Source organism: Hyperolius riggenbachi, chromosome 12, assembly GCF_040937935.1.
Source record: "Hyperolius riggenbachi isolate aHypRig1 chromosome 12, aHypRig1.pri, whole genome shotgun sequence".
NCBI lineage: Eukaryota > Metazoa > Chordata > Amphibia > Anura > Hyperoliidae > Hyperolius > Hyperolius riggenbachi.
The window spans coordinates 131,135,677-131,161,066 of record NC_090657.1 but is presented as its reverse complement, the minus strand read 5'-3'; the positions used below and the strand labels follow the sequence as shown (position 1 = coordinate 131,161,066).

Here is a 25,390-nt window from a genome sequence, read left to right as displayed (position 1 = left end):
ACTATTCTATGTACTGCTCCATTGTGCCAAACCCAATTCCGGGCTTGACCCAGTCATGCTTGGCGAAATAAAATTGATTCTGATTCTGATTCTGAATTGCAAATGACAATGTGACTCATTGCGAATGCACAACCGAATGCAGGCTGACCACCCAGAGCTGTCCGTTTGCGGCTCCACTGCAATGGACAGAACACGCCACAGGAGGAATCCTTACAGCTGTATATCAAAGTGCTATTTTAGTGCTTTTCCTGTAACTGTAATGCTCTTCCTAGTATTGGTAATGCAGAAAAAGCTGGCATTCTCCAGCCTGTGCACCAATGTAACAAACACAGAACATTTATATTGCGCTTTTCTCCTGGCGGACTCAAAGCGCCAGAGCTGCAGCCACTAGGACGCGCTCTATAGGCAGTAGCAGTGTTAAGGAAACTTGCCCAAGGTCTCCTACTGAATAGGTGCTGGCTTACTGAAAGATAGAGCCGAGATTCGAACCCAGGTCTCCTATGTCAGAGGCAGATCCCTTAACCATTACACTATCCAGCCAGCCAAATGTGGTTGTGTGGTCTAAGAAGGAAGATAAGTATAGTTGTAAGGAAGTCCTCCCTCAACAGATGATGGCTTAGTCCTCCCTCAACAGATGAGGGCTACATCTGGGAATACAGCCCATCTGACCATTAAAGGATACTAGAGCCGAATCAACCTAGAGAAATGGGGGGAGCAGGCATATACTGTCACCTGTTCTGATGCCTACCACTCCCCCTGTTCTCCTCTCTGTCCCTGGAGTCAGGCACTACTGCACAGGCCCTGGCCGCGCTGCATGTCTCCTACAGTGCGCGCCCATGGCCGAGAGCACACTGTGCAGGCGTATGACATCACTACATCATGCGCATGACGTCATATGCATGCGCAGTGCGCTCCCGGCCATGGACATGTGCTGTAGGATGTGCAGCCCGGTCAGCACCCGCACTGTAGTACTCAACGCCCACGACCCAGAAGAGGCTGCTGGAGGGGCATTTAGAGAGGATGTCAGGGCAGAGAGGAAAACGTTTCTCTTGGTTTATTCAGCACTGGTATCCTTTAAGGAGAAAGGAAAGAGGGTATCCGCAGAAGAAACAGGACTTCTTCTAACTAATCCATGCCATGCACTGATGAGGATCAAACAATCCGAAACAGTCTGTATGCATGTTGGATTATTATGGCTCTGTACAAATTAACAAGGTGACACATCATTGCATTCCAGCGGTTCTGGAGGTGTGTTTAGCTTCTAAGGGTAACAATGGTTAATTTGCATATATTCAGCAGTGATGCACTGGGAGACATCTCAAGCTCACTCCAACCTGAATTATCGCAAATTCTTTCTGTTTTAAGAAAGCAAGCTTTTGTTTTTCTTCTAGCTATAAGGCCCCGTTCACATCTAAAATCGCAAAACGTTTTGCGGGAGTAATTTTCCCGCGATTAACGCGGAAAAATCACTGGACAAGCGGCGGTTTTGGCTATGCTATGCATGCTAATCACAATCGCTAAACGCTAATTGCGAATCGCCGACAAACCTCTGCATGTAACACGTTTGCGATTATCGCTAACCGCAAATGCGGCAGTGAGAACACTGCCATGTTTGACATGCTGCAGCGGTTTTTGAAAAACCGCTAGCGGTTTGCCTTGAGCGTGAATCGCGCGATTCCCACTCAAATGTGAATGGGCCCTAAAAGACATTTGTGGTATGTCTTACTAGAGTATCTCAGGATACTGGATGTAAAGCGCATACATATGTTTAGGATTCTGTATTAAACTGGGTACAAACATCAAATAAAAATCTTTGGCAGACAAGGAATCAATCTACCGCACAGGTTTGTCAGTTCATACATTTAATGCCTTCTTTTTCACCCCTGTGCTGTGCACAAAATAAGTTCAGAAATATCTGCAGATCTCATGTACATCTGCAGGTCTCATTATTTAATCATCTGCAGACCCGATCCGCCGGGTTGGATTTATAAGATCAAGAGACAAATATCTTTCATCTCTATCTTTTGAGGTCTTTTTCAAACTTTTTACAAATATTATCTGTGGATTGATCTTTTCATTTTCCAAAGACTTGTATCTAACGTCTGCACCCAGCTTTAAGCCTGGTACACACTATCCTATACAATAAAACCTAACCTGTCCCTGCGTCATCCTGTCCCTGTGTCCTTGTTTTTTTGCTACTGCACATGTGCGTAGCACGGACAGCCATTGGGACAGGAGGACAGTGCCAAGGAGTCGGGCGGGACAGACAGGTGCATCTACTAGTCAATTATAATTGGCCAATCAGTGACCATTTTTATCGCCTCCATGTAGTATGACAGTTTACCCAAACAACCTGCTCATATTCAGGGCACGTTCATGAGTACCTGAGCCGAAGCTCGGGTACAAAATCAGGTACTTACCTTAACCACTTGAGGACCTAGGGCTTTCTACCCCTTAAGGACCGGCCACTTTTTTTCCATTCAGACCACTGCAGCTTTCACGGTTTATTGCTCGCTTATACAACCTACCACGTAAATGAATTTTGGCTCCTTTTCTTGTCACTAATAAAGCTTTCTTTTGGTGCTATTTGATTGCTCCTGCGATTTTTACTTTTTATTATATTCATCAAAAAAGACATGAATTTTGGCAAAAAAATGATTTTTTTAACTTTCTGTGCTGACATTTTTCAAATAAAGTAAAATTTCTGTATACATGCAGCGCGAAAAATGTGGACAAACATGTTTTTGATAAAAAAAAACCCATTCAGTGTATATCTATTGGTTTGGGTAAAAGTTATAGCGTTTACAAACTATGGTGCAAAAAGTGAATTTTCCCATTTTCAAGCATCTCTGACTTTTCTGACCCCCTGTCATGTTTCATGAGGGGCTAGAATTCCAGGATAGTATAAATACCCCCCAAATGACCCCATTTTGGAAAGAAGACATCCCAAAGTATTCACTGAGAGGCATAGTGAGTTCATAGAAGATATTATTTTTTGTCACAAGTAAGCGGAAAATGACACTTTGTGAGAAAAAAAAAAAAAAAAGGTTCCATTTCTTCTAACTTGCGACAAAAAAAAATGAAATCTGCCACGGACTCACCATGCCCCTCTCTGAATACCTTGAAGGGTCTACTTTCCAAAATGGGGTCATTTGTGGGGTGTGTTTACTGTCCTGACATTTTGGGGGGGTGCTAAATTGTAAGCACCCCTGTAAAGCCTAAAGGTGCTCATTGGACTTTGGACCCCTTAGCGCAGTTAGGCTGCAAAAAAGTGCCACACATGTGGTATTGCCGTACTCAGGAGAAGTAGTATAATGTGTTTTGGGGTGTATTTTTACACATACCCATGCTGGGTGGGAGAAATATCTCTGTAAATGACAATTTGTTAATTTTTTTTACACACAATTGTCCATTTACAGAGATCTTTCTCCCACTCAGCATGGGTATGTGTAAAAATACACCACAAAACACATTATACTACTTCTCCTGAGTACGGCGATACCACATGTGTGGCACTTTTTTGCACCCTAACTGCGCTAAAGGGTCCAAAGTCCAATGAGTACCTTTAGGATTTCACAGGTCATTTTGAGAAATTTCGTTTCAAGACTACTCCTCACGGTTTAGGGCCCCTAAAATGCCAGGGCAGTATAGGAACCCCACAAATGACCCTATTTTAGAAAGAAGACACCCCAAGGTATTCCGTTAGGAGTATGGTGAGTTCATAGAAGATTTTATTTTTTGTCAAAAGTTAGCGGAAAATGACACTTTGTGAAAAAACACAATTAAAATCAATTTCCGCTAACTTGTGACAAAAAATAAAATCTTCTATGAACTCGCCATACTACTAACGGAATACCTTGGGGTGTCTTCTTTCTAAAATAGGGTCATTTGTGGGGTTCCTATACTGCCCTGGCATTTTAGGGGCCCTAAACCGTGAGGAGTAGTCTTGAAACGAAATTTCTCAAAATGACCTGTGAAATCCTAAAGGTACTCATTGGACTTTGGGCCCTTTAGCGCAGTTAGGGTGCAAAAAAGTGCCACACATGTGGTATCGCCATACTCGGGAGAAGTAGTACAATGTGTTTTGGGGTGTATTTTTACACATACCCATGCTGGGTGGGAGAAATACCTCTGTAAATGGACAATTGTGTGTAAAAAAATCAAAAGATTGTCATTTACAGAGGTATTTCTCCCACCCAGCATGGGTATGTGTAAAAATACACCCCAAAACACATTGTACTACTTCTCCCGAGTACGGCGATACCACATGTGTGGCACTTTTTTGCACCCTAACTGCACTAAGGGGCCCAAAGTCCAATGAGTACCTTTAGGATTTCACAGGTCATTTTTGTTTCAAGACTACTCCTCGCGGTTTAGGGCCCCTAAAATGCCAGGGCAGTATAGGAACCCCACTAATGACCCCATTTTAGAAAGAAGACACCCCAAGGTATTCCGTTAGGAGTATGGTGAGTTCATAGAAGTTTTTATTTTTTTGTCACAAGTTAGCGGAAATTGATTTTAATAGTTTTTTTTCACAAAGTGTCATTTTCCGCTAACTTGTGACAAAAAATAAAATCTTCTATGAACTCACCATACTCCGTACGGAATACCTTTGGGTGTCTTCTTTCTAGAATGGGGTCATTTGTGGGGTTCCTATACTGCCCTGGCATTTTAGGGGCCCTAAACCGTGAGGAGTAGTCTTGAAACCAAATGTCGCAAAATGACCTGTGAAATCCTAAAGGTACTCATTGGACTTTGGGCCCCTTAGCGTACTTAGGGTGTAGAAAAGTGCCACACATGTGGTACCGCCGTACTCAGGAGAAGTAGTATAATGCGTTTTGGGGTGTATTTTTACACATACCCATGCTAAGTGGGAGAAATATCTCTGTAAATGACAATTGTTTGATTTTTTTACACACAATTGTCCATTTACATTGAAATTTCTCCCACCCAGCATGGGTATGTGTAAAAATACACCCTAAAACACATTATACTACTTTTCCTGAGTACGGCGGTACCACATGTGTGACACTTTTTTGCAGCCTAGGTGCGCTAAGGGGCCCAACGTCCTATTCACAGGTCATTTTGAGGCATTTGTTTTCTAGACTACTCCTCGCGGTAAAATGCCAGGGCAGTATAGGAACCCCACCAGTGACCCCATTTTAGAAAGAAGACACCCCAAGGTATTCTGTTAGGTGTATGACGAGTTCATAGAAGATTTTATTTTTTGTCAAAAGTTAGCGGAAAGTGACACTTTGTGGAAAAAAACCAATAAAAATCAATTTCCGCTAACTTTTGACAAAAAATAAAATCTTCTATGAACTCGTCATACACCTAACAGAATACCTTGGGGTGTCTTTTTTTCTAAAATGGGGACACTTGTGGGGTTCCTATACCGCCCTGGCATTTTACGGGCCCAAAACCGTGAGTAGTCTGGAAACCAAATGTCTAAAAAATGACTGTTCAGGGGTATAAGCATCTGCAAATTTTGATGACAGGTGGTCTATGAGGGGGCGAATTTTGTGGAACCGGTCATAAGCAGGGTGGCCTTTTAGATGACAGGTTGTATTGAGCCTGATCTGATGGATAGGAGTGCTAGGGGGGTGACAGGAGGTGATTGATGGGTGTCTCAGGGGGTGGTTAGAGGGGAAAATAGATGCAATCAATGCACTGGGGAGGTGATCGGAAGGGGGTCTGAGGGGGATCTGAGGGTTTGGCCGAGTGATCAGGAGCCCACACGGGGCAAATTAGGGCCTGATCTGATGGGTAGGTGTGCTAGGGGGTGACAGGAGGTGATTGATGGGTGTCTCAAGGTGTGATTAGAGAGGGGGAATAGATGCAAGCAATGCACTGGCGAGGTGATCAGGGCTGGGGTCTGAGGGCATTCTGAGGGTGTGGGCGGGTGATTGAGTGCCCTAGGGGCAGATAGGGGTCTAATCTGATAGGTAAAGTGACAGGGGGTGATTGATGGGTAATTAGTGGGTGTTTAGGGTAGAGAACAGATGTAAACACTGCACTTGGGAGGTGATCGGACGTCGGATCTGCGAGCGATCTATTGGTGTGGGTGGGTGATCAGATTGCCCGCAAGGGGCAGGTTAGGGGCTGATTGATGGGTGGCAGTGACAGGGGGTGATTGATGGGTGGCAGTGACAGGGGGTGATTGATGGGTGGCAGTGACAGGGGGTGATTGATGGGTGATTGATAGGTGATTGATAGGTGATTGACAGGTGATTGACAGGTAATCAGTGGGTTATTACAGGGGAGAACAGATGTAAATATTGCACTGGCAAATTGATAAGGGGGGGTCTGAGGGTAATCTGAGCGTGTAGGCGCGTGATTGGGTGCCCGCAAGGGGCAGATTAGGGTCTGATCTGATGGGTAACAGTGACAGGTGGTGATAGGGGGTGATTGATGGGTGATTGATGGGTAATTAGTGGGTGTTTAGAGGAGAGTAAACGCTGCGCTTGGGTGGTGATCTGATGTCGGATCTGTGGGCGATCTATTGGTGTGGGTGGGTAATCAGATTGCCTGCAAGGGGCAGGTTAGGGGCTGATTGTTGGGTGGCAGTGACAGGGGGTGACAGGGGGTGATTGATGTGATAGGTGATTGGCAGGTGATTGACAGGTGATCAGTGGGTTATTACAGGGAAGGATAGATGTAAATAATGCCCTGGCGAATTGATAAGGGGGGTCTGAGGGTAATCTGAGCGTGTAGGCGGGTGATTGGGTGCCCGCAAGGGGCAGATTAGGGTCTGATCTGATAGGTAACAGTGATAGGGGGTGATTGATGGGTAATTAGTGGGTGTTTAGAGAAGATAACAGATGTAAACAATACATTTGGGAGGTAATCTGACGGCGGGTTTGCGGGCGATCTAATGGTGTGGGTGGGTGATCAGATTGCCCGCAAGGGGCAGGTTAGGGGCTGATTGATGGGTGGCAGTGACAGGGGGTGATTGATGGGTGATAGGTGATTGGCAGGTGATTGACAGGTGATCAGTGGGTTATTACAGGGAAGAACAGATGTAATGAATGCACTGGTGAATTGATAAGGGGGGGTCTGAGGGCAATCTGAGCGTGTGGGCGGGTGATTGGGTGCCCGCAAGGGGCAGATTAGGGTCTGATCTGATGGGTAACAGTGACAGGTGGTGATAGGGGGTGATTGATGGGTGATTGATGGGTAATTAGTGTGTGTTTAGAGGAGAGAATAGATGTAAACAATGGATTTGGGAGGTGATCTGATGTCGGATCTGCGGGCGATCTATTGGTGTGGGGGGGTGATCAGATTGCCCGCAAGGGGCAGGTTAGGGGCTGATTGATGGGTGGCAGTGACAGGGGGTGATTGATGGGTGATTGACGGGTGATTGACAGGTGATTGACAGGTGATTGACAGGTGATCAGGGGGGATAGATGCATACAGTACATGGGGGGGGGGGTCTGGGGAGAATCTGGGGGGTGGGGGGGTGATCAGGAGGGAGCAGGGGGCAGGGGGGGGGGGGGTATAAAAAAAAATAGCGTTGACAGATAGTGACAGGGAGTGATTGATGGGTGATTAGGGGGGTGATTGGGTGCAAACAGGGGTCTGGGGGGTGGGCAGGGGGGGTCTGATGGGTGCTGTGGGCGATCTGGGGCGGGGGGGGGGAGAAAATCAGTGTGCTTGGTGCAGACTAGGGTGGCTGCAGCCTGCCCTGGTGGTCCCTCGGACACTGGGACCACCAGGGCAGGAGGCAGCCAGTATAATACACTTTGTAAACATTACAAAGTGTATTATACACTTTGTATGCGGCGATCGTCGGGTTAACATCCCGCCGGCGCTTCCGTATGGCCGGCGGGATGTTGCGGCGAGTGAGCGGCGACAGGCGGAGGCGGAGGATCGCGTCATCCGTGACGCGATCCTCCGCCTCCGCCTGTCGCTCCGCCCATGCCCAAACAAGGACCGCCGCATTTTGTCAATACGGCGGTCCTTACGGCGTCTGCTTCCCGGCCGCCATTTGTCTATACGGCTGTCGGGAAGTAGTTAAGAGAGGGAAGCCTCAGGATCCTATTGAGGCTACCCTTGCTATTCTGTGTCTCTCTCCCCCCCCCCCCCCCCCCCGATGGTCACATCAAGGCCACACAGCTCCTCTTCCTGTATCATGGCTGCACAATAATCGACTGAGCCTGCCCACGCAGGCGCGGTGAGCTGAAGACGCAGGCATGATTTAGGAACAGGAGCTGTGCGGCCCGATGTGGAGGGGGGCCTTCAGACGATTGAGGGAAGCCTCAATAGGTTCCTGAGGCTTCCCTCTCTTCAGGTCATGTACCTGATTTTGAACCCGAAGTCTGCCCCCTGGTCCTCCAAGCTGCTGCACACTTTCCCCCTCCTCAATATCAGCCCGCAGCATCTGATTTCTCTCACCGTGTGGTGCGATAGTGGTGGAGGTGAGATGGCAGCTCAGCAGGCAGGGGAGGGAGGCAGGGATACATACTTTACCTGCTTCCGCCGGCATCATGGTTTCCTTCCTATCTGCTGGACCGCAGTGGCGCTCTCTCCGAATTATGCAGTCACAATGATGTGACGTCATGTCAGGGAAGGAGGGGCGCCTTTGCAGTCCACCAAGCAGGGAGGGAACCATGGTAACCATGATGCCAGTGAAAGCATGTAAAGTATGTATCCCTGCCTCCCTCTCCTGCCTGCTGGGCTGCCACCTCACGGTCCTCACCTCCACCACCATTGCACCACATATACCCCGCGGCTGCAGTGCCTAGAGGCAGGACACATAGAATTTTTAAAGGGACTCTGAGGCAGTTGCCACTCTTGCCTTAACAATAGCGCCAGCCCTGATAGTATCCTGTATCTGTTGACCCTCATACTACATAGAGGTGGTAAAATTAGTCAGTGATTGGCCAATCATTATTGTAAGTCTATACACAATAGGTCTGCATCTAGAGAATTCACCAGAGCAGAATGCAGACATGCTTGCTGAATGGACCCATGCATTCTTATGGACATTTCTTATGGACATTTCCACACGTCTGTCTCTTGGGTTTGCCTGTTGCATTTCAGCAATGCACAAACCTGACATACACATTCACTACTAAGGGCCCGTTCAGACTGTGTGCGTTCCTAGCCGTTTTTACAGAACGCATACAGAAAGATTTTACGCATAGAAACGGCTACTAATGTTCTCTAATGGCCTCGTTCACATGTATGCATATGAGATGCATACGTTTCTCATCTGCATTGCTGCACGCAGTTCTGGGCGTCACGCACAGAAACGGACACAATGAAAGTCTATGGACGCGTATCAAAAACGCGTACTACTGCATTTTTAGCGTACGTTTCCCTCTGCAGTTCCCATAATTCTTTTCTGTTTCCCGGGTCACGTGTGTGTGCAAAACGCAATAGAAAACGCATTTGAATTTATACGCGTTCTACAAACGCTGACAGTCTGAACAGGGCCTAAGGGTTTTTTCCCTTCTGTACCAGAGCAATTTTTTTTCAGCACTCCTGCCATTCATTCGCCTATAACTTTATTCATATTTATCACAGCAATATGATCTATATCTTGTTTTTTAAGCCACTAATTAGGCTTTCTTTGGGTGGTACATTTTGCTAAGGATTATTTTATTCTAAATGCATTTTATTCTAAATTCATTTTTATGGTAAAAATAAGAAAAAAATGGGAACAATTCATTATTTCTCCGTTTTCCGCCATTATATTTTAAAAAGAATACATGCTACCGTAATTAAAACCCACACATTTTATTTGCCCATTTTTCCCGGTTATTATAACATTTAAAATATTTCCCTAGTACAATGTATGGTGCCAATATTTTATTTGTAAATGAAGGTGCATTTTTTCAATTGCGTCCATCACTAATTACAAGTCCATAATTTCATAAATTAAATTAATATATACTTTTGACATACTTATTAAAAAAGTTCAACTCCTAAGGTAACTATTTATGTAATTTTTTATTTGTCGTTTTTGTTTTTTTATTATATACTTATAATTTTTAAGGTAACTATGGAAGCGGGTGGGAGGTGTCAGAATTAGCTTTGCTGGCCGTGTTTCCCTGGACATTTGGTTGGTTTCTTATGCAGGTTGCATAATGCAGTCCAGGGAAAATGCAAATTGCGTGTCTGCTTCCTTGGAAGGTTTTCAGTATATATGTTACTTCCTCCCAGAGTTCCTTGCTCGTCATAGGTTTTTGTTTGATAGACTCACCTTGAGCCTCAGCCTTTTTGGATCATATTGTCTATATTCTAGTGTAGTTATTCTTGGGGAGTGCATTCGGCATTCCTATTAGTGCAGTTAGTATTGTGTTATATTTGTACTGCCTAATCTTGTCTTGTCCTGAACTTGCGATTGCGCTGCCTCCAGCGGTGGCTGGTAGCGAATCGCTCTGTCTATCTTGTCTTGTCCCGAACTTGCGATTGCGCTGCCTCCAGCGGTGGCTGGTAGTGAATCGTTCTGTCAATCTTGTCTTGTCCTGAACTTGCGATTACGCTGCCTCCAGCGGTGGCTGGTAGCGAGTCGTTCCGTCTATCTTGTCTTGTCCCGAACTTGAGATTGCGCTGCCTCCAGCGGTGACTGGTAGCGAATCGTTCTGTCTAGTTTTGTCTTGTCCTGTTGTTGCGATTGCACTACCTCCAGCGGTGGTTGGTAGTGAATCGTTCAGTCCTGTTCCTTGGTCGCATTTACCCTAGCGTTAGAGGTGGTGGACCTCCCTTGTTTGTGTCGTGGAGTATACCTTGGCAGCGGTTGCTACTGGTTACTCCATCTGTCTGTCTTGCAGGGAAGGAACGCTCGCTGTTGTCTGGTGTTAGACAACCGATTGGCAAGCGTTCTCACTGTCTGTTTGTCTTTGCTTTCTGTCTTCATCTGTTAGTCAGGGTTGGTACGTTTTGTCACTGTTGCGCTTATCGTGCGGTGTCCGTGCCATTGACGTGTTTTGTCGCTTTTGCGCATAACGTGCGGTGGCCGCGTTCAGTTAGTGCTTTGTTATTTTCCTTGGCCTTTACATTGTACCTACTGCTGTATTTTCCTTCATGCTCTGTCTTTACTCAGTCTTGTATCTCTGATAGCAATCACCTCTTGTGCGATTGGTTTTCACACTCTGGTCTGTTTCATATGTCTATCGTCGCCGGGGGGCGACTAGATTGGTAGAAATTCTTTGTCTGCATCTGTTCCTGTTCTCTACTATCTTGTTTCTGTTTGCTCTGTTTTGTTTCAAGTCGTGCAATTCCTATCTGACATCTGTGGTTGTACAGAGAACCTGCTTCTCTGTACTCCACAGCTCCACCTGTTGGTTGGAATTCCCCTCTGCATATGTGTTCCACATACTGGGTACACTTCTTCCGTGATTGTGGGGATTTCCATCTGCTTCAGCGCACCTGAAGTGCGCTGTCGGTGGAAATCGACCGCAGATCATTACAGGAGGAAAGGAGTTAATTTTGAATGTAAGTGTGGGTCTTTTTATTAAAAGAAATGAATGTAGGTGTAATTTTACTAATTGGCCCTGAGGTGTCCTCTTGCATTATTTCCTATTAGCATACTATAAGTACGCTAAACAGGAAGTAATGTTTGGGTGTGTTACTTCGTAAGATACAAATTATCGCGGCATCTCATTGATGCAGACAATCATGCGGGGACTGCGTTCCCATTCATTCATCTCCCTTCTAACGGGAGTATGGCGGTGGGAGCAAGCGGCTGGCATCAGCAGCCATTGACGATTATCTACTGTATATAGATAAAAATGGGAAATCCAATCAGTTTTCTTGCTCATATAATAAGAAAACACCTTTTGATTCTTCTGTATTCTGTACATCTGTTCATTTTTATCGGATTGCTGTGAAATCAGATCTTTTTATTGTATCATGTGGGGTCACCTTTATACTGAGGTAACTCTCCCACTTGTCTCACAAGTCTAGATATCTCTCCAGATCACTTCCAGTCAGAGGCGGGACAAGGTCCTTCTGCACCCAAGGCTGAGACATTAAAGTGCACTCCTCCACCCCTCCTACCCCTTGCCCTGATTGCTATTAGACTAAGAGACACCTCAGGGCCCTCAACCCTCCACCCACCCCCCACCCAACACCGTAATCTCTAGTTATTTGTCTTGCAGTCACTGCCATGTATCCCCTTTTCTTATTACTCTCTCCTTCAAACACAATAGGGGAATGATAGGTGAGTGAGTTGTGCACCCCCTCCTGTACTGCATCCTGAGGCTGGAGCCTCTCTTGCCTCTGCCTCTGCACTGCTTCCAATATTGCCCACCCACAAATCACAGGATATGTAAGTGCTGCTGCCAGAAACAAAATCACATGATCTGAATTTTCAGGGGAGATTTAGGGTAAATATATTAATTAGTTTTTGTTTCTAGTACATATAGTGTTTGATAAATAACTTTAAATAATTTGTTAGATTGTCCAGAGCTTAGCTTTAACAGTCTTACCATGTCCAAATTCATTTTCTGTTTTTTCAATATCTCCTATACAGTCCCAAAACTTCGAGCATAATAGATTTTCTTGTTATTCTGTTTGGCTCTGTGTTCCTCTTTTCTGCACTGGAAGTTGCTGATTCTGGACTTTTATTTAACTATTTCCTAACTGCTTTCGTGGCACACCATGAATGGGAGCCCAGCAGTGCTCATTACTTCTGGGTGTAGGATGTGGTTATTCTCAGTCAGCAGAAAGAAAACAAAATTTAAAAAAATCCTAATCCTTTAACTGTAGTGTGGCTATCAAGCAGCTACCCAGTGCCGGCCTATTGGTAACAAAGTGGTTAAGTTGTTTTTCCTCTGATCCATAATCCCTTAGTAATTAACAGAAATAGAATCGCCTGTGTATGAATTGTAATGTGGAGAGATGAATTGCTGTGGTGGCCCTGCAGTTTCCCTGAGCTCAGAATGACTGTGTTTTAACAGGGAAATGAATACTGTATAGGAGTTAGGCTTCTAAATTGTTTGAGGCTTCCAAATGGGTTAAAAGAGAAGGGGGTTCATCTATTCCCTTTAACAACCGTATGGGAGAGGGAGTCACTTACCCCTGCAGCAGCCGTGTGGCAGAAGGGGTTTACTTACCCCTGCAGCAGCCATGGGGGAGAAGAGGCCACCTAGCCCTGCAACATCCATGCCGGAGGTGGGGTCGCCTACCCCTACAAAACCCACTTCACCCACCCCTACAACAGCCATGTGGGAGAAGGGGTCACTTACCCCTACAAAAGCCATGTGGGAGAAGGCGTCACCTACCCCTGCAGCATCCATGTGGGAGGAGGGCTCACCTAACCCCACAACAGCCATGTGGGAGGAAGGGTCACATATAGGGGCATAACTAGACATCACTGGGCCCGCCTGCAAAACTTTGGATGCCCCCCCCAAAAAAAAAAACTTTGGATGGCCCCCACCCCCCTTTCTTTCTGCACAGGAAAACTGAGGACCAATGTGTTTTCCCCTTGCATATAAAAATACTTAGACTTAAAGGAAACGTCAGGCAATCTATGCTACCCCTAGATCTATTTACCCGGGGCTTCCTCCAGCCCCTTGCAGCCGACAAGTTCCTCGTTGCAGCTCTGCTCCCAGTACATACATACACACACAGCCTTATTATTTTACTACACGAGAGCACATGCTATATGGAGGAACAATGACATACTGAACATAAGATATAGTATTTACTGTAACTTTGGCAAAACATTCAGAATGTCACTGATTGATACTGTTATTACAAGAACTTGGACTCAGTATGAGACAAAAAGCTCTCAATGAAGCAGCAACAGTAATTAAGACATCAATCTCCATTCCACTGTGTTGTAAAAGTAATCAGAGCCATAAGGTCATTAGCCTGTGTGTGATAAGAATCTAGGAATCCTTTTGGAGTGATTGCTGAAAAGGGAAAGTCTACAACTTTTTTTTTCAAAATGTGACTCCTTTGTTTGTAAGGTTGTACATGAAGTCATCAGAACTTTGCAGCAGTGAGAGACAGATGTTTTTTTTACAAAGTTGGGACAGTGTACAAATTCCAAAGTGTGTATGAGTCCTTATCTGTGTTGTGGACACATGCAGTCAATATAACAATCGTGCGAGAGCAGAATACGTTTTTTTCTCTCCATGCCCTTAGCTGTCAGTCTCTCAAACCTTTCCCCCCACGGGCCCCCTGTGGCTTCTGGGCCCCCCTGCGGAGGCATCCCTTGCAGGGCCTATTGTTACGCCCCTGGTCACCTACCCCTGCAGCAACCAAGTGGGAAAGGGGTCATCTCCACCTGTAGCAGCCATGTGGGAGGTGGGGAAACCTACCCCTGCAGCAGCCATGTGGGAGGAGAGGTCATCTAACCCTACAACAGCCATGTGGGAGAAGTGTCACCTACCCCTGTAGAAGCCTTGGGGAGAAGGGGTCACCTACCCGTGCATCAGCCATGTGGGAGAAGTGGTCACCTACTGTCACGATTGCTCGTGTCACTTACATGTCCTCGTCTCCAGCTCTGGCTTCAGCAAGGGCGGCGGAATGTAACAATCGTTCGTTTCACTCCAGTCGCCAAGTCCCACACTGTTCCTCTCGCTTGTCCGGGATGGTGGAGAGACTCCGACGCGACAGGCTTCCGGGTCAAGCATTCCTTTGTTGCTAGGCGCGCGCCTGCGTGTCTCTTCCTCCTTTATTATTGTGGCGGTAGGTAGTACTGCACCCTGCTTAATTGAGAGGCAGGGTATTTAAACACTACACTCTCACTGTTTGGATGCTGTTGCATCCCTGGTCATAGCCACGGTGTTCTGCCGCCGTTCCCCTTCCCTTTCCTGATTTCCTTTCTGTTGGCTTTCCCTCACCACCAGCCTCTCCTTTCCTAGTTGATCCCCTTTTGGCTAAATCCCTTTTGTTACTCTAGCCTGCCTGTCTGCCTGCAATTTAGCTTTGCCTAACATATGATCCCTGCACTACCTGTCAGTCTCCTGTGCACTAATCCATCCTTGGTTCCCTGATTCCTCCAGCTGCCTGCTTCCCTTCTGGGAGCCCCTACAGCTAGCTCCCTTCCCGGGGTTTCCTCCAGCATGTCCATCCCCCTCCTGGGTTCCTAGTCTGTCAGCTTCCTTCCCAGAGCTTACTCAAGACTGTCAGTATCTCCGAGACTTACCCTGTTAGTCAGTACCCTTCAGGGATCCGCTGCTGTCAGCTCCTTACCTGGGATTCCCCATCTGTCCGCAGTCCTCCCTGGAGCCTCTCACTCAGCTCCCTTCCCAAAATTATCCTATCTGTTCGTTCTCCTCCTGGGAATCCCTCCTGTTTAAAGCCTTCCCGGGATTTCTATAGGTTAGGCCTACCTGCCCATCAAGCCTGTTTTTGCCCTATAGCTTTACGGTCTGCTTTGCTCGAGACCCCTCCTATCCTGTCAGGTACTGTCTGTTCTTCCCGTTACTGGTGCGGTAGCCATGGGGATCATGACCAGGAAAGCACCAGGCAGCAAAGTAGTCTGCCACCCACTAGGAGTGACAGACCAATAATCTCTTGCGGCGTGCGCTGGTAAAGACCTGTGCTTGCTTAGACCCCATGCCCCGGGGCAGCTTGCCCCTTGATACCAGTGATGGGATCAACAGAACCCTGACGGTTCACAAGAACCCTGACACCTACCCTTGCATCAGACATGTGGGAGAAGGGGTCACATGACCCCTTGTGTACAAAATGAAAACACTTGTTCAGGAGACATTTCCTCATTTACTGTATTGCAATAGTTTACAAGAACTCCGCTACATAGAACTATAATTTGTAGGGCGAGCTGCCCATTCTTAAGTGAACTGTGAAATTATCAATTTATATACAGTAGCAAGAAAAAGTATGTGAACCCTTTGGAATTATATAGATTTCTGCACAAATTGGTCATATAATGTGATCTGATCTTCATCTAAGTCACAATAGACAATCACAGTCTGCTTAAACTAATACCAAACAAATAAGTAAATGTTTTCATGTTTTTATTGAACACACCATGTAAACATTCACAGTGCAGGTGGAAAAAGTATGTGAACCCTTCGATTTAATAACTAGTTGAACCTCCTTCGGCACTAATAACTTCAACCAAACCTTTCCTGTAGTTGCAGATCAGGCGTGCACAATGGTAAAGAGTAATTCTTGACAATTCCTCTTTACAGAACTGTTTCAGTTCAGCAATATTGTTGGGATATCTGGTGTAAATCACTTTCTTGAGGTCATGCCACAGCATCTCAATCGGGTTGAGGTCAGGACTCTGGCTGGGCCACTCCAGAAGGAGTATTTTCTTCTGTTTAAGCCATTCTGTTTTTGATTTACATCTATGCTTTGGGTCATTGTCCTGTTGCAACACTCATCTTCTGCTGAGCTTCAGCTGGTGGACAGATGGCCTTAAGTTCTCCTGCAAAATGTCTTGATGTCTTGTCTTTATTTGTGTGGTATTAGTTTAAGCAGACTGTGATTGTCTATTGTTGTGACTTAATTAAAGATCAGATCACATTTTATGACCACTGTGTAGAAATCCATATACAGTAATTCCAAATGGTTCCCATACTTTTTCTTGCTACTTTAGATCTCATATAGCGCTATTAAAGCGGATCCGAGATGAAAAACTAACTATAACAAGTAACTTGTCTATATATCTTATCTAAAGTTCAGATGGTTTACACAGCAAATCTAGCTGCAAACAGTTTTAATAGAATATGATTATTTATTCCTGTGATACAATGACAGCAGCCATGTTGTTTGTAAACATTACACAGAGGCAGGCTTATCTGTATCTTGAGCCATCAGCCTAATCCCCTCTCCTCCTCCCTCCTCCCCTCTGCCTCTGAAATCAATGGCTAGTAACACCTACTCCTCCTCCTGCCCAGACTGAGCTCCCATGAGCCCTTGCTACTGCCAAGGCTCTCTGAAAACCTGTGGGTGTGGCTTTTTTAGTTTATAGGGAATTAGAGTATTAAAACAAAAATAAAAAAAGTATTTGGCTTGTGGAATGCCCTATAAACAATAGGAAAGGAACACTATTATGCAATGTGTAAAAGTTCACCTCAGATCCACTTTAAGTGGCATGTGCCAGATGTGAATGAAGTACGGAGTACCCAGCACTGAGGCGCTACTGCTGAAATTCTGTTTGTCCCCACATTTATTGCCTGATGAAGCGGGCGTGGCCAGCGAAACGTGTTGCACTTTTGGGGTACTATAAAATAAATGTGATTACTATTATACAGACAAACTTTCGTGTCTGCTTTATGGAGGTAAGTCCATCGCTTCCTCCAAGCAAATTTTAAAGGTTTTATCAACTTTTACCCTGCTGGCGCCTCTGTTCCCCGTTTGGAGTACCCAGCAAGATCATGGTGAACCAGAACTCCCAGGCGTGTGTAAGGGGCTATAGTAGTCATTGAGGTTGCAGTGGCCTATTCTCCCCACTCTGAACCTCTTCCCTTCGACTTGGTAACTGGATTAGTTCACAGTGTAGGCCATGTTCCTTTATCTCTTGCTTTAGGGCTCATTTCCACTAAAACCTGTCCAAATCGGGCACAATGATTCAATAACTTTGCATGTGAATTGTGAAAATTCACATGACTTTTACAAAGGAAGAAGGAGAAAGTGGTCATATGTTATGATGGCAATACACGGTTCGTTTTGAACCGTGTAATCGAGCGCTGATGGCAGTGCTGATAATTTCCGACCTGTCTACCGCGGGCAGGACAATGGTCAGAAACGAAGAGAAGATAAAGAACTGCCAACGGGGAAGAGCGGGAATCGATCCGGCCGTGCCCAGGGACGAGCGGGGACACGCCGCAATCTATCGTGCGGCTCAATACACGGTTCAAAATGAACTGTGTATCCCCAGCATTAGACACATGTGAAAACTGGCAGAGAATTAGATTTACTCTAAAATCTCAAAAGATTTTGCTGCTTATATAGCTGCCATAGCTACTTCCAATCAAAAACAAGTTTTATTCAATCACTTCTGTAGAAAAATTGCTGCAATACCCAGGCCAGACAACCAACTACTGTTCATTTATCTAGTCAATTCCACTCGGTTCTGGAAAAATGCTTACTAATCATCTTTACTTTGTGCCATGTTCAGAGGTAACATTTTATTCCACTGTATGGCATGACAGAAGAGCCACAGGCACAGATCATGGCCACTTGTGCACTGGACAGTGCAGTGACAGCAATCAGCATCTATACACCTTAAAGACGATCTAAACTTTTCCACAGGAGAAAAGTAAAACACATAAAAACCCAACCTGTGTATTTAGAGAAAACGGGCTAATTCTCCCTTATCTGCTAGTAGTAAATCATTGCAATATGAGTTGTCACCTCTGTCTGATCTGTGCCATGGTGTGCTGTTCAGACAGGCTATATGTAAACACTGGATGGTTAACCCTGTATGTGCTTCCATGAAACCAGGAAGTAACTGGTACTGCCTAAAGAGAAACTCCGACCAAAAATTTTTTACATGAGAAATCTATTCCTTTTCACAAACAGATCGTCAGGGGGCGCTGTATGGCTGATATTGCGGTGAAACCCCTCCCACAAGAAACAAGAAAAGTACGTACTCTTGGCAGTTTCCTGTCTGTGAACCTTGCTGCATTGTGGGAAATAGCTGTTTACAGCTGTTTCCAACTGCCAAAAAATCATGCAGCAGCTACATCACCTGCCCACAGTAAAAATGTCACCATGTAATAAATAAATAAGAAACATAGAGAGCCCAATATAGTGTAGTATATATTGGAAACCATAGATAAATGTAAGTGTGAGATGAATATACTCACAAACATGGGTTACCTCTAAGGCAACCACTCTAGATGCAGGTGAGGAGATTAGACCTGTCCTCACTCAGGATTAAGATGTCGCTCTCTGTACATCAGAAAAGTAGGGGTAGGTCACCCCTCCACCAGGGGTGGACACAGTATTATTGTAAGAGAACAGAGTCGCCAGCAGGATAAAAGGTAATAAAACATTTTTTAAATTTGCTGGGAGGCAGTGGTGGACTTACCTCCGGAAAGCAGACTCAAAATACTGTCTGAATTAAACAAATACATTTATTATTGGTACCCCAAAAGATGCAACGCGTTTCGCAGACACAGCCCGCTTAATCAGGCAATAAGATAGGGGACCAAACAGTAGCTCGTCAGTAGCACGAATAGCGCCTCTGTCTCACCATTCAAGTGAATGGGAGCGTTTGTACCAGGCTTTTACAGGCATTTACGCGAACGCGGCGTTCGGGTCCCGATTTTCCCTGGCGTTCAAGGCGACCCTGGACGCTACATGTAGCGTCCTGGGACAGTTAACCGCCACAGGTAATGTTCCTCTAGGGGAAGAAAAACGCCTACCACATCTGAAAGCTACGTGAAGGCTGCTGAAAGCCCAAACGCGTAGCCGGCGCAAAGCCACCAAACGCGACGCCACAGAAAGCCGGGCAGACGTCCGTGTGAACCAGCCCTTACTAATCTTATATGGGACAAGATTATTAGGATTTGAATGTAAAAAGATAATGTCGAAACAATGTATTTATTATTTCATTTTTTCACTTTTTGATCTCTATTTGTATGAAAAAAAATTCTGGAAAAAAATAAAGAGCGGTGGGCGGAGACTAGTGGGGAGCGCGCAAGCCGATTTGTATGCATCCCTGCTTCTGCGTCAACAGTCTGCCAGCAGTGATCACCGCTAGCAGACTGAAAAAAAACAGCGCTGTGAACTAATGCAGCACTTTACTAGCTCGGCTATTCCTGGAAGGGGAAGACAAAGGATCGCTCGCATAGGCCGATGCTTGTGAGAGACGATCCTGCTGATTGGATCGTGAGCGGGGTGAGGGAGGGAAGAGGGAGGGGAAAAAAAGCCAATTTTATTAAAGAAATAAAAATAAAAAATATAATACTGCTTGCAGCAGCGATTAGTGCCCACCAACAGAAATCTCTGTTGGTGGGCAGAAAAAGGAGGGGGGTTCATTTGTGTGCTACCTATTATGGTTCTGCAGTGAGCTGTTAAGGCTGCAATAGCCTGGTCACTGGAGGGTTACCTTACTAAAAGCATTCTAAATTAACCCTTTGCACTCTGTTGTTTTAGCTTACAGGTTCCACTTTGATACAGAACTGAGAAGGAGGAAGCAAAACCTGCAGATTTAATAAGGTTATACAGTTTTGTTTTCAGGAGGGCATGTGCAAGAGGCAAGCATGATGTCCCTGTTAGGAGATTTATCAGGGCAGAACAAGTTTTTAAATAACTATGAGAATAATTAACAGAAAAAAACTATTCAAGGCAACAGATTGTGCCCTTTGTACGGAAAGCCGCAAAAGTTCACAGAATTTAATATATAATTTACAATATGCTGCTAATCAATTTATGTTGGCAACATTTTGTCTAGCTATTACTACCGAGTATTTATTGCAAGTATAACGTACAGGGTTTTACCACGCCAGTCATATACCTATTATGTTGGTTTCACCTGTGCAGTGCTTCCATAGGGGATAGCTGGCTTGTTGCCCAGGATTCCAAGCAGTGAAGCAGTATCGGGAGTTACCCAGGATCCTATGAGGTCCCTATTTCAGGGGTTGTAGAGGTCATAACCTCGACTAATCCCCTTGTCCAGAAGAGCACCTCACATGGACTCTCCTGCATTCCCAGTTCCAGTGCAGGGGAAAGCAGCAAATTATGGAAACCCTGGGCTCCATTAGTGGGGACAGTGAGTGGGGTAAATTGTTCAATTAAACATGTAAACACTGCATAATATGTTGATATAGGTCCATTGAGGAAATAAATAACACAGCGGCTTCAATTCACAAAGCATTACTGCATTCGGTAATGCAAAAAACAGCTGATTTTACCGATCATTTAGGAAAATGTTAATTAATAAAGGCTGTTACTGTATGGCAAGCAGAAATTACAGACCAGTGAGGTAAATTACCGACTTGTGTGGTAAATACCTTAACACATGTCAGTAAATGTCAATTCATAGAGATTAGAACATGTGGTAAAGCCCAGTAACATGTTTGGTAATCGCTGCCAGTTCTGATGTGTCAGAAAGTGTGCTCATGTCTGACTGCAGCAGAGAAGGATAGCCCATGACTGACAGAAGCAGAGAGCGAATAGGTACATTCTCCCTCTCCTGCAAGTCCCTCTAACAGGCTCCAATACCTACTAGGGAGGCTAAAGCTTCTCTACCCCCTAGGCAGCAGAGGATAGGGAGCTGGTACAAAACAGATTTCCCCTGCAGCCCTTCAGACATTTAACCCTTTAGGTTCCTGTCAAAAGATGCAGAGGAGCTAGAGGGGAAATATTTCTTGGAAGTTCAACTCTGTCCATGAAGTAAAATGTTAATAAAGACTAATAGACATTATTCAGAGAGAGTAGAACAAACATGAACATATAAAAGGATATCAGAGATGCCTTTTACTACTGTCATGTTGTGAATTGAAGCCAGTATAATAAAACAGAACTGGACAAAATTGAGCAAACACTAATTTCCTTGCAAGGAACTAATTATAAATATGGTAAATCAGTGAACTGCTTTGGATCCCATAATAGAAAACCCCACTACTGCCTGTAGTAAGATGTCTGACATATCCATCTCCATAAAATAAATGCACTCAATATGCCTTAGGATCCGCTTTAGGATTGCAATGAAGGAGAATAGTATTGTGTCCCGCAATCTTTTTCTAGATTTAGAATAGTACAGGTCTCAGTAGAAGGATTAAGGGTGCATTCACACTTTATCCAACACTTTGCAGAATAATTCAGCATGTCAACTCCCATACAATATAAAAACATTGTTGCGCTTTTGGTTCCATGTGTTGGTAAAAATACTGTGCTATAAAGTTAAAACCTATTGGTAAGGCATCATTTGAGTAGAGTGTAAAAAATCTAAAAGTGAGTTCTCTTTCTTTTAGCATTGAAGAGGTCGTTTGAGGTTGAGGAGGTTGATCAATCTTCGCATCCCTCTGTCCAGCCCCGCCGAGCTCCAAATCCACTCCTAAGAGGTGCAGGCTCCGCCGCCCAGAAATTTCAAGATCAAAGCCCTAGAAATGCAGAACCACTCCTGAGACATGCAGACTCTGGAGGACAGAGATCTCCAAAATCATCTTTAAGGCGAATTGAGTTAGCAGGATCTCGACATCCAGAACCCATGTCAAGGCGAACAGAGATCTCCATTGACATCTCATCCAAGCAGGTTGAAAATTCTGTCCCAGCAGTATCCCGATTTGGTCTGAAGAGAGCTGAACTGCCAGGACATAAACCTCCAGAGCCCAGTCCAAGAAGAGCAGAGATAAGTTTGGGAAAGCCTCATGAGCTCCGTGGAGATGTGCCAAGTTCTAAAATTCCTGAAATGGTCCAGAGAAGAACAGAAGAATCCAATGCTAAACGAATTGAGATCCAGATGCCAAAATCCCCAGAAGTCCCCCTAGTAAAACAGATGGAAAACTCCCTACCATCATCAACTGTGCCTCACTATCAACCTGAGCCCAAACTGCAGACCGTCCATATAGAAGTTCAGCAGCAGAGACCTCCAGATGGTGAGTCATATGTTTACCCTTCATCACAAGTTTCTCTTTCATTCCAGAATGCATTTCCCTGAATGGCAATTGTTATATTATGTTGGGTAATACTACATAGTGCCATGCAAGTTACACTATATTTACAATTTTAGTGATGGTATAAATGTTTGTATATATTCACAATACGGCTTGCACAGTAATGCAGTATACTGTATTTGGTTTATTAATGCTTTAAAAAAATGGTGTGTCACATAAAAGTGTAATTACAAAACATGAGGCCCCATAGATTTAAAAATGTGAGGGGTCTCCTGGCCTTGAGCAGCAGTAATCTCCTGTCCTCCAAACCCAATATATATGAGTGGCAATAATAGCACATGCTCACAAGTCCAGAGTAAGATACAATGGCTCATCTGCAACTTACAGTCCCATACTGTACACAGTGGGGTTCATTCACAAACGCGATCACATGAATTCTCTGTTTATCCCATTAATTATCTCTCCTTGGTGTTGATGCACTAACTCCCGGTAATATTGTTGTGCGCAGGCAGCGCACAGGAATTTTACCCCTACTACCATCAGCAGTGTAACGTGTGTTACGCAATTAGTGCAACCCACAGTACAGGAGTATTGCTACCATTACTACAGTAACACAAACTACGCTACTAAAAAATAAATTAGATTACATACTTCATGACAAAAGTTTTGATCAACCCAGACGTGTGGTCAAAACATATATAGCCCACAGATAGACAGGTGCAGAGCCTGCAGTAACTCTATTGGACAATATGTTTCTGGAACATGGTAAAAGAAATGTTCTCTCCTGCATTCGTGATGTCCCTTCTTACAGAGGAACAACACTTATCTAACCAGATTATTTGAGAGAGAATGTAACCATCATCTTAGGTTTCCAGTATGATCTACATCTGTTTGTACCCCCTGTTTTCTCTCATTATGGCTGGATGTAGTGGCTGGATGGTGTACTGGTTAAGGGCTCTGCCTCTGACACAGGAGACCTGGGTTCAAATCTCGGCTCTTCCTGTTCAATAAGCCAGTAATTCAGTAAGGAGCCCTTTGGGCGAGACTCCCTAACACTGCTACTGCCTACTGAGTGCGCTCTAGTGGCTGCCTCGCAAGCGCTTTGAGTCCGACAGGAGAAAAGCGCTATACAAAAAAAGGTATTATTATTATTATTATTATCAAACTATTCATATCCCATGACATTCACTCTGAGCTCTGGCATGTGAATTCTGCCACAAACACACGTGTATAATTATCACAAGGCACTGGAAAACACAGAAAAAAAGATAAAGGGACATTGAACAGTTGAGGGACAAATGCTATGCAGCTACTTATACTTATAGTAAAGTAACTGCAGTGTGTGATGATCCCCTTTTTATATGTGGGCTTCTAAAATGTTCCCTTTTCCTGCCCTCTTGTAAATCGTCCTGCTGCACTTTTTTTTACTGTAAATAATGGGAGTAACATGCTCCCATTATTTACATGGAAGTCCAATAATTATACTTATTTCGTTCACATGACTGTGGTTCGGCATCTGCAGTTATTTAGAGGCCGTGCAGGTGAAGGAGTGTGACTGGATAGCTAAATATTAGGACTCTTTGGTGTTCAATTCAGCACCATTTGAAATCGCTTTCATTTAAGTAGGTTTGCTTAATAAGCTTTACCAGAGTCTCTATTAATATTACCGTACTTCAGGTTGGCTTTAAAGTAAAGGTGTGTGTGAGTGGGGACAGAATTTTAACTTATTCCACTGTCCTTATTAATTTTAGACATCTCACCCGATTTTCAGGGAGGAAGATAAAACTAAAATGAATGGGAATGTGTGGAAAATATGCCCCTTGCAAACCTCATGTAAGACTTTGAATACAGATGTGCCAAATCTATACCATATATTCTCAGAATGTTGAGAAAAAAATATGTGTGTCTATTACAGTGTAAAATGAGGACAAAGGAAATAATCCATTTGCATTTAAATAATATTTACCTTTGCCTAAGATCGGTAGCGCTTCCAGTATTGCATCTGAAAGGCCTGCACACATATTCTTTCCATAAAAATAAAAGTTAGTATGCAGAATCTGACACCAGAACTTTGCTTTCATTAGCCTGAGCAACGCCACATTGATCGAAGCAATAATCTTGCATTTAATATATTTTCACCATCCACTCCTTTGCTCAAGGAGAAAATAATTTATGAGGATAAAAAATAGCATTAAATTATGGTTGTGTGGGGAATAAAACGGAATCCTGTTTATGAAATGGTTGAGCTCAAGGCCCTCATCTGTCCACATATGGATTATACAGGTGTGTGGGGGAGGGGGATTATTACAGCTTCAATGCTCGCCATGACTGAATTTGCATAGCTCTGCTTACCATACAGGGATGTGTATAATGGAAAGCCAGTGGAAGGAATTTTTCATCAGAGGCTGTGTCAGGATCAGGCTCATATATGTTGTGCAAGTCAAGTTGTTTCTGACTTATTGCAGGATTGCAGTAGTTTTTATACATCTCTATGGTTTCTAAACAGCTGACTGTGACAAATGTTCCCCAATCTGAGACAAATGTATTGTTTGCCTGACCGATTTACCTTGAGACTCAAACTAGGCACATTACTGTGTTGTAACTGAAAGTGTAAGGAGGCTTCACAATTTTTTAAGTTTTGATTCCTAAACCACATGGATACATAGCATAGAGGCGTAGAGACAAATAGCTATTAAATTAGGTTGTCAAATTAAGTTAGCCTTAGGGTTATGTCATGTATTATTGTTAATTTGAGAAATATTTATTTCCTGTCTTATGATGTGCTTTAAAAGATCGCTAAAATCTTTGGTAACGTTCTGGAACTTACCACAGGAGATGTACCATGCCTAGGACTGGTGGCACAGCTACAAATATCTGTGCTTTTTATTCCT

General features: G+C 44.4%; 1 protein-coding gene across 1 annotated transcript in view; it reads left to right on the top strand.

The window, feature by feature from the left end:
• LOC137540985 (septin-9-like) overlaps positions 1 to 25,390 on the top strand; it is a 451,591-nt gene that overhangs the window by 410,455 nt on the left and 15,746 nt on the right. Inside the window, exon 3 of the mRNA XM_068262143.1 lies at positions 21,858 to 22,481. Coding sequence (XP_068118244.1) covers positions 21,858 to 22,481 — 624 coding nt within the window. The remainder of the gene's footprint in view (positions 1 to 21,857; positions 22,482 to 25,390) is intronic.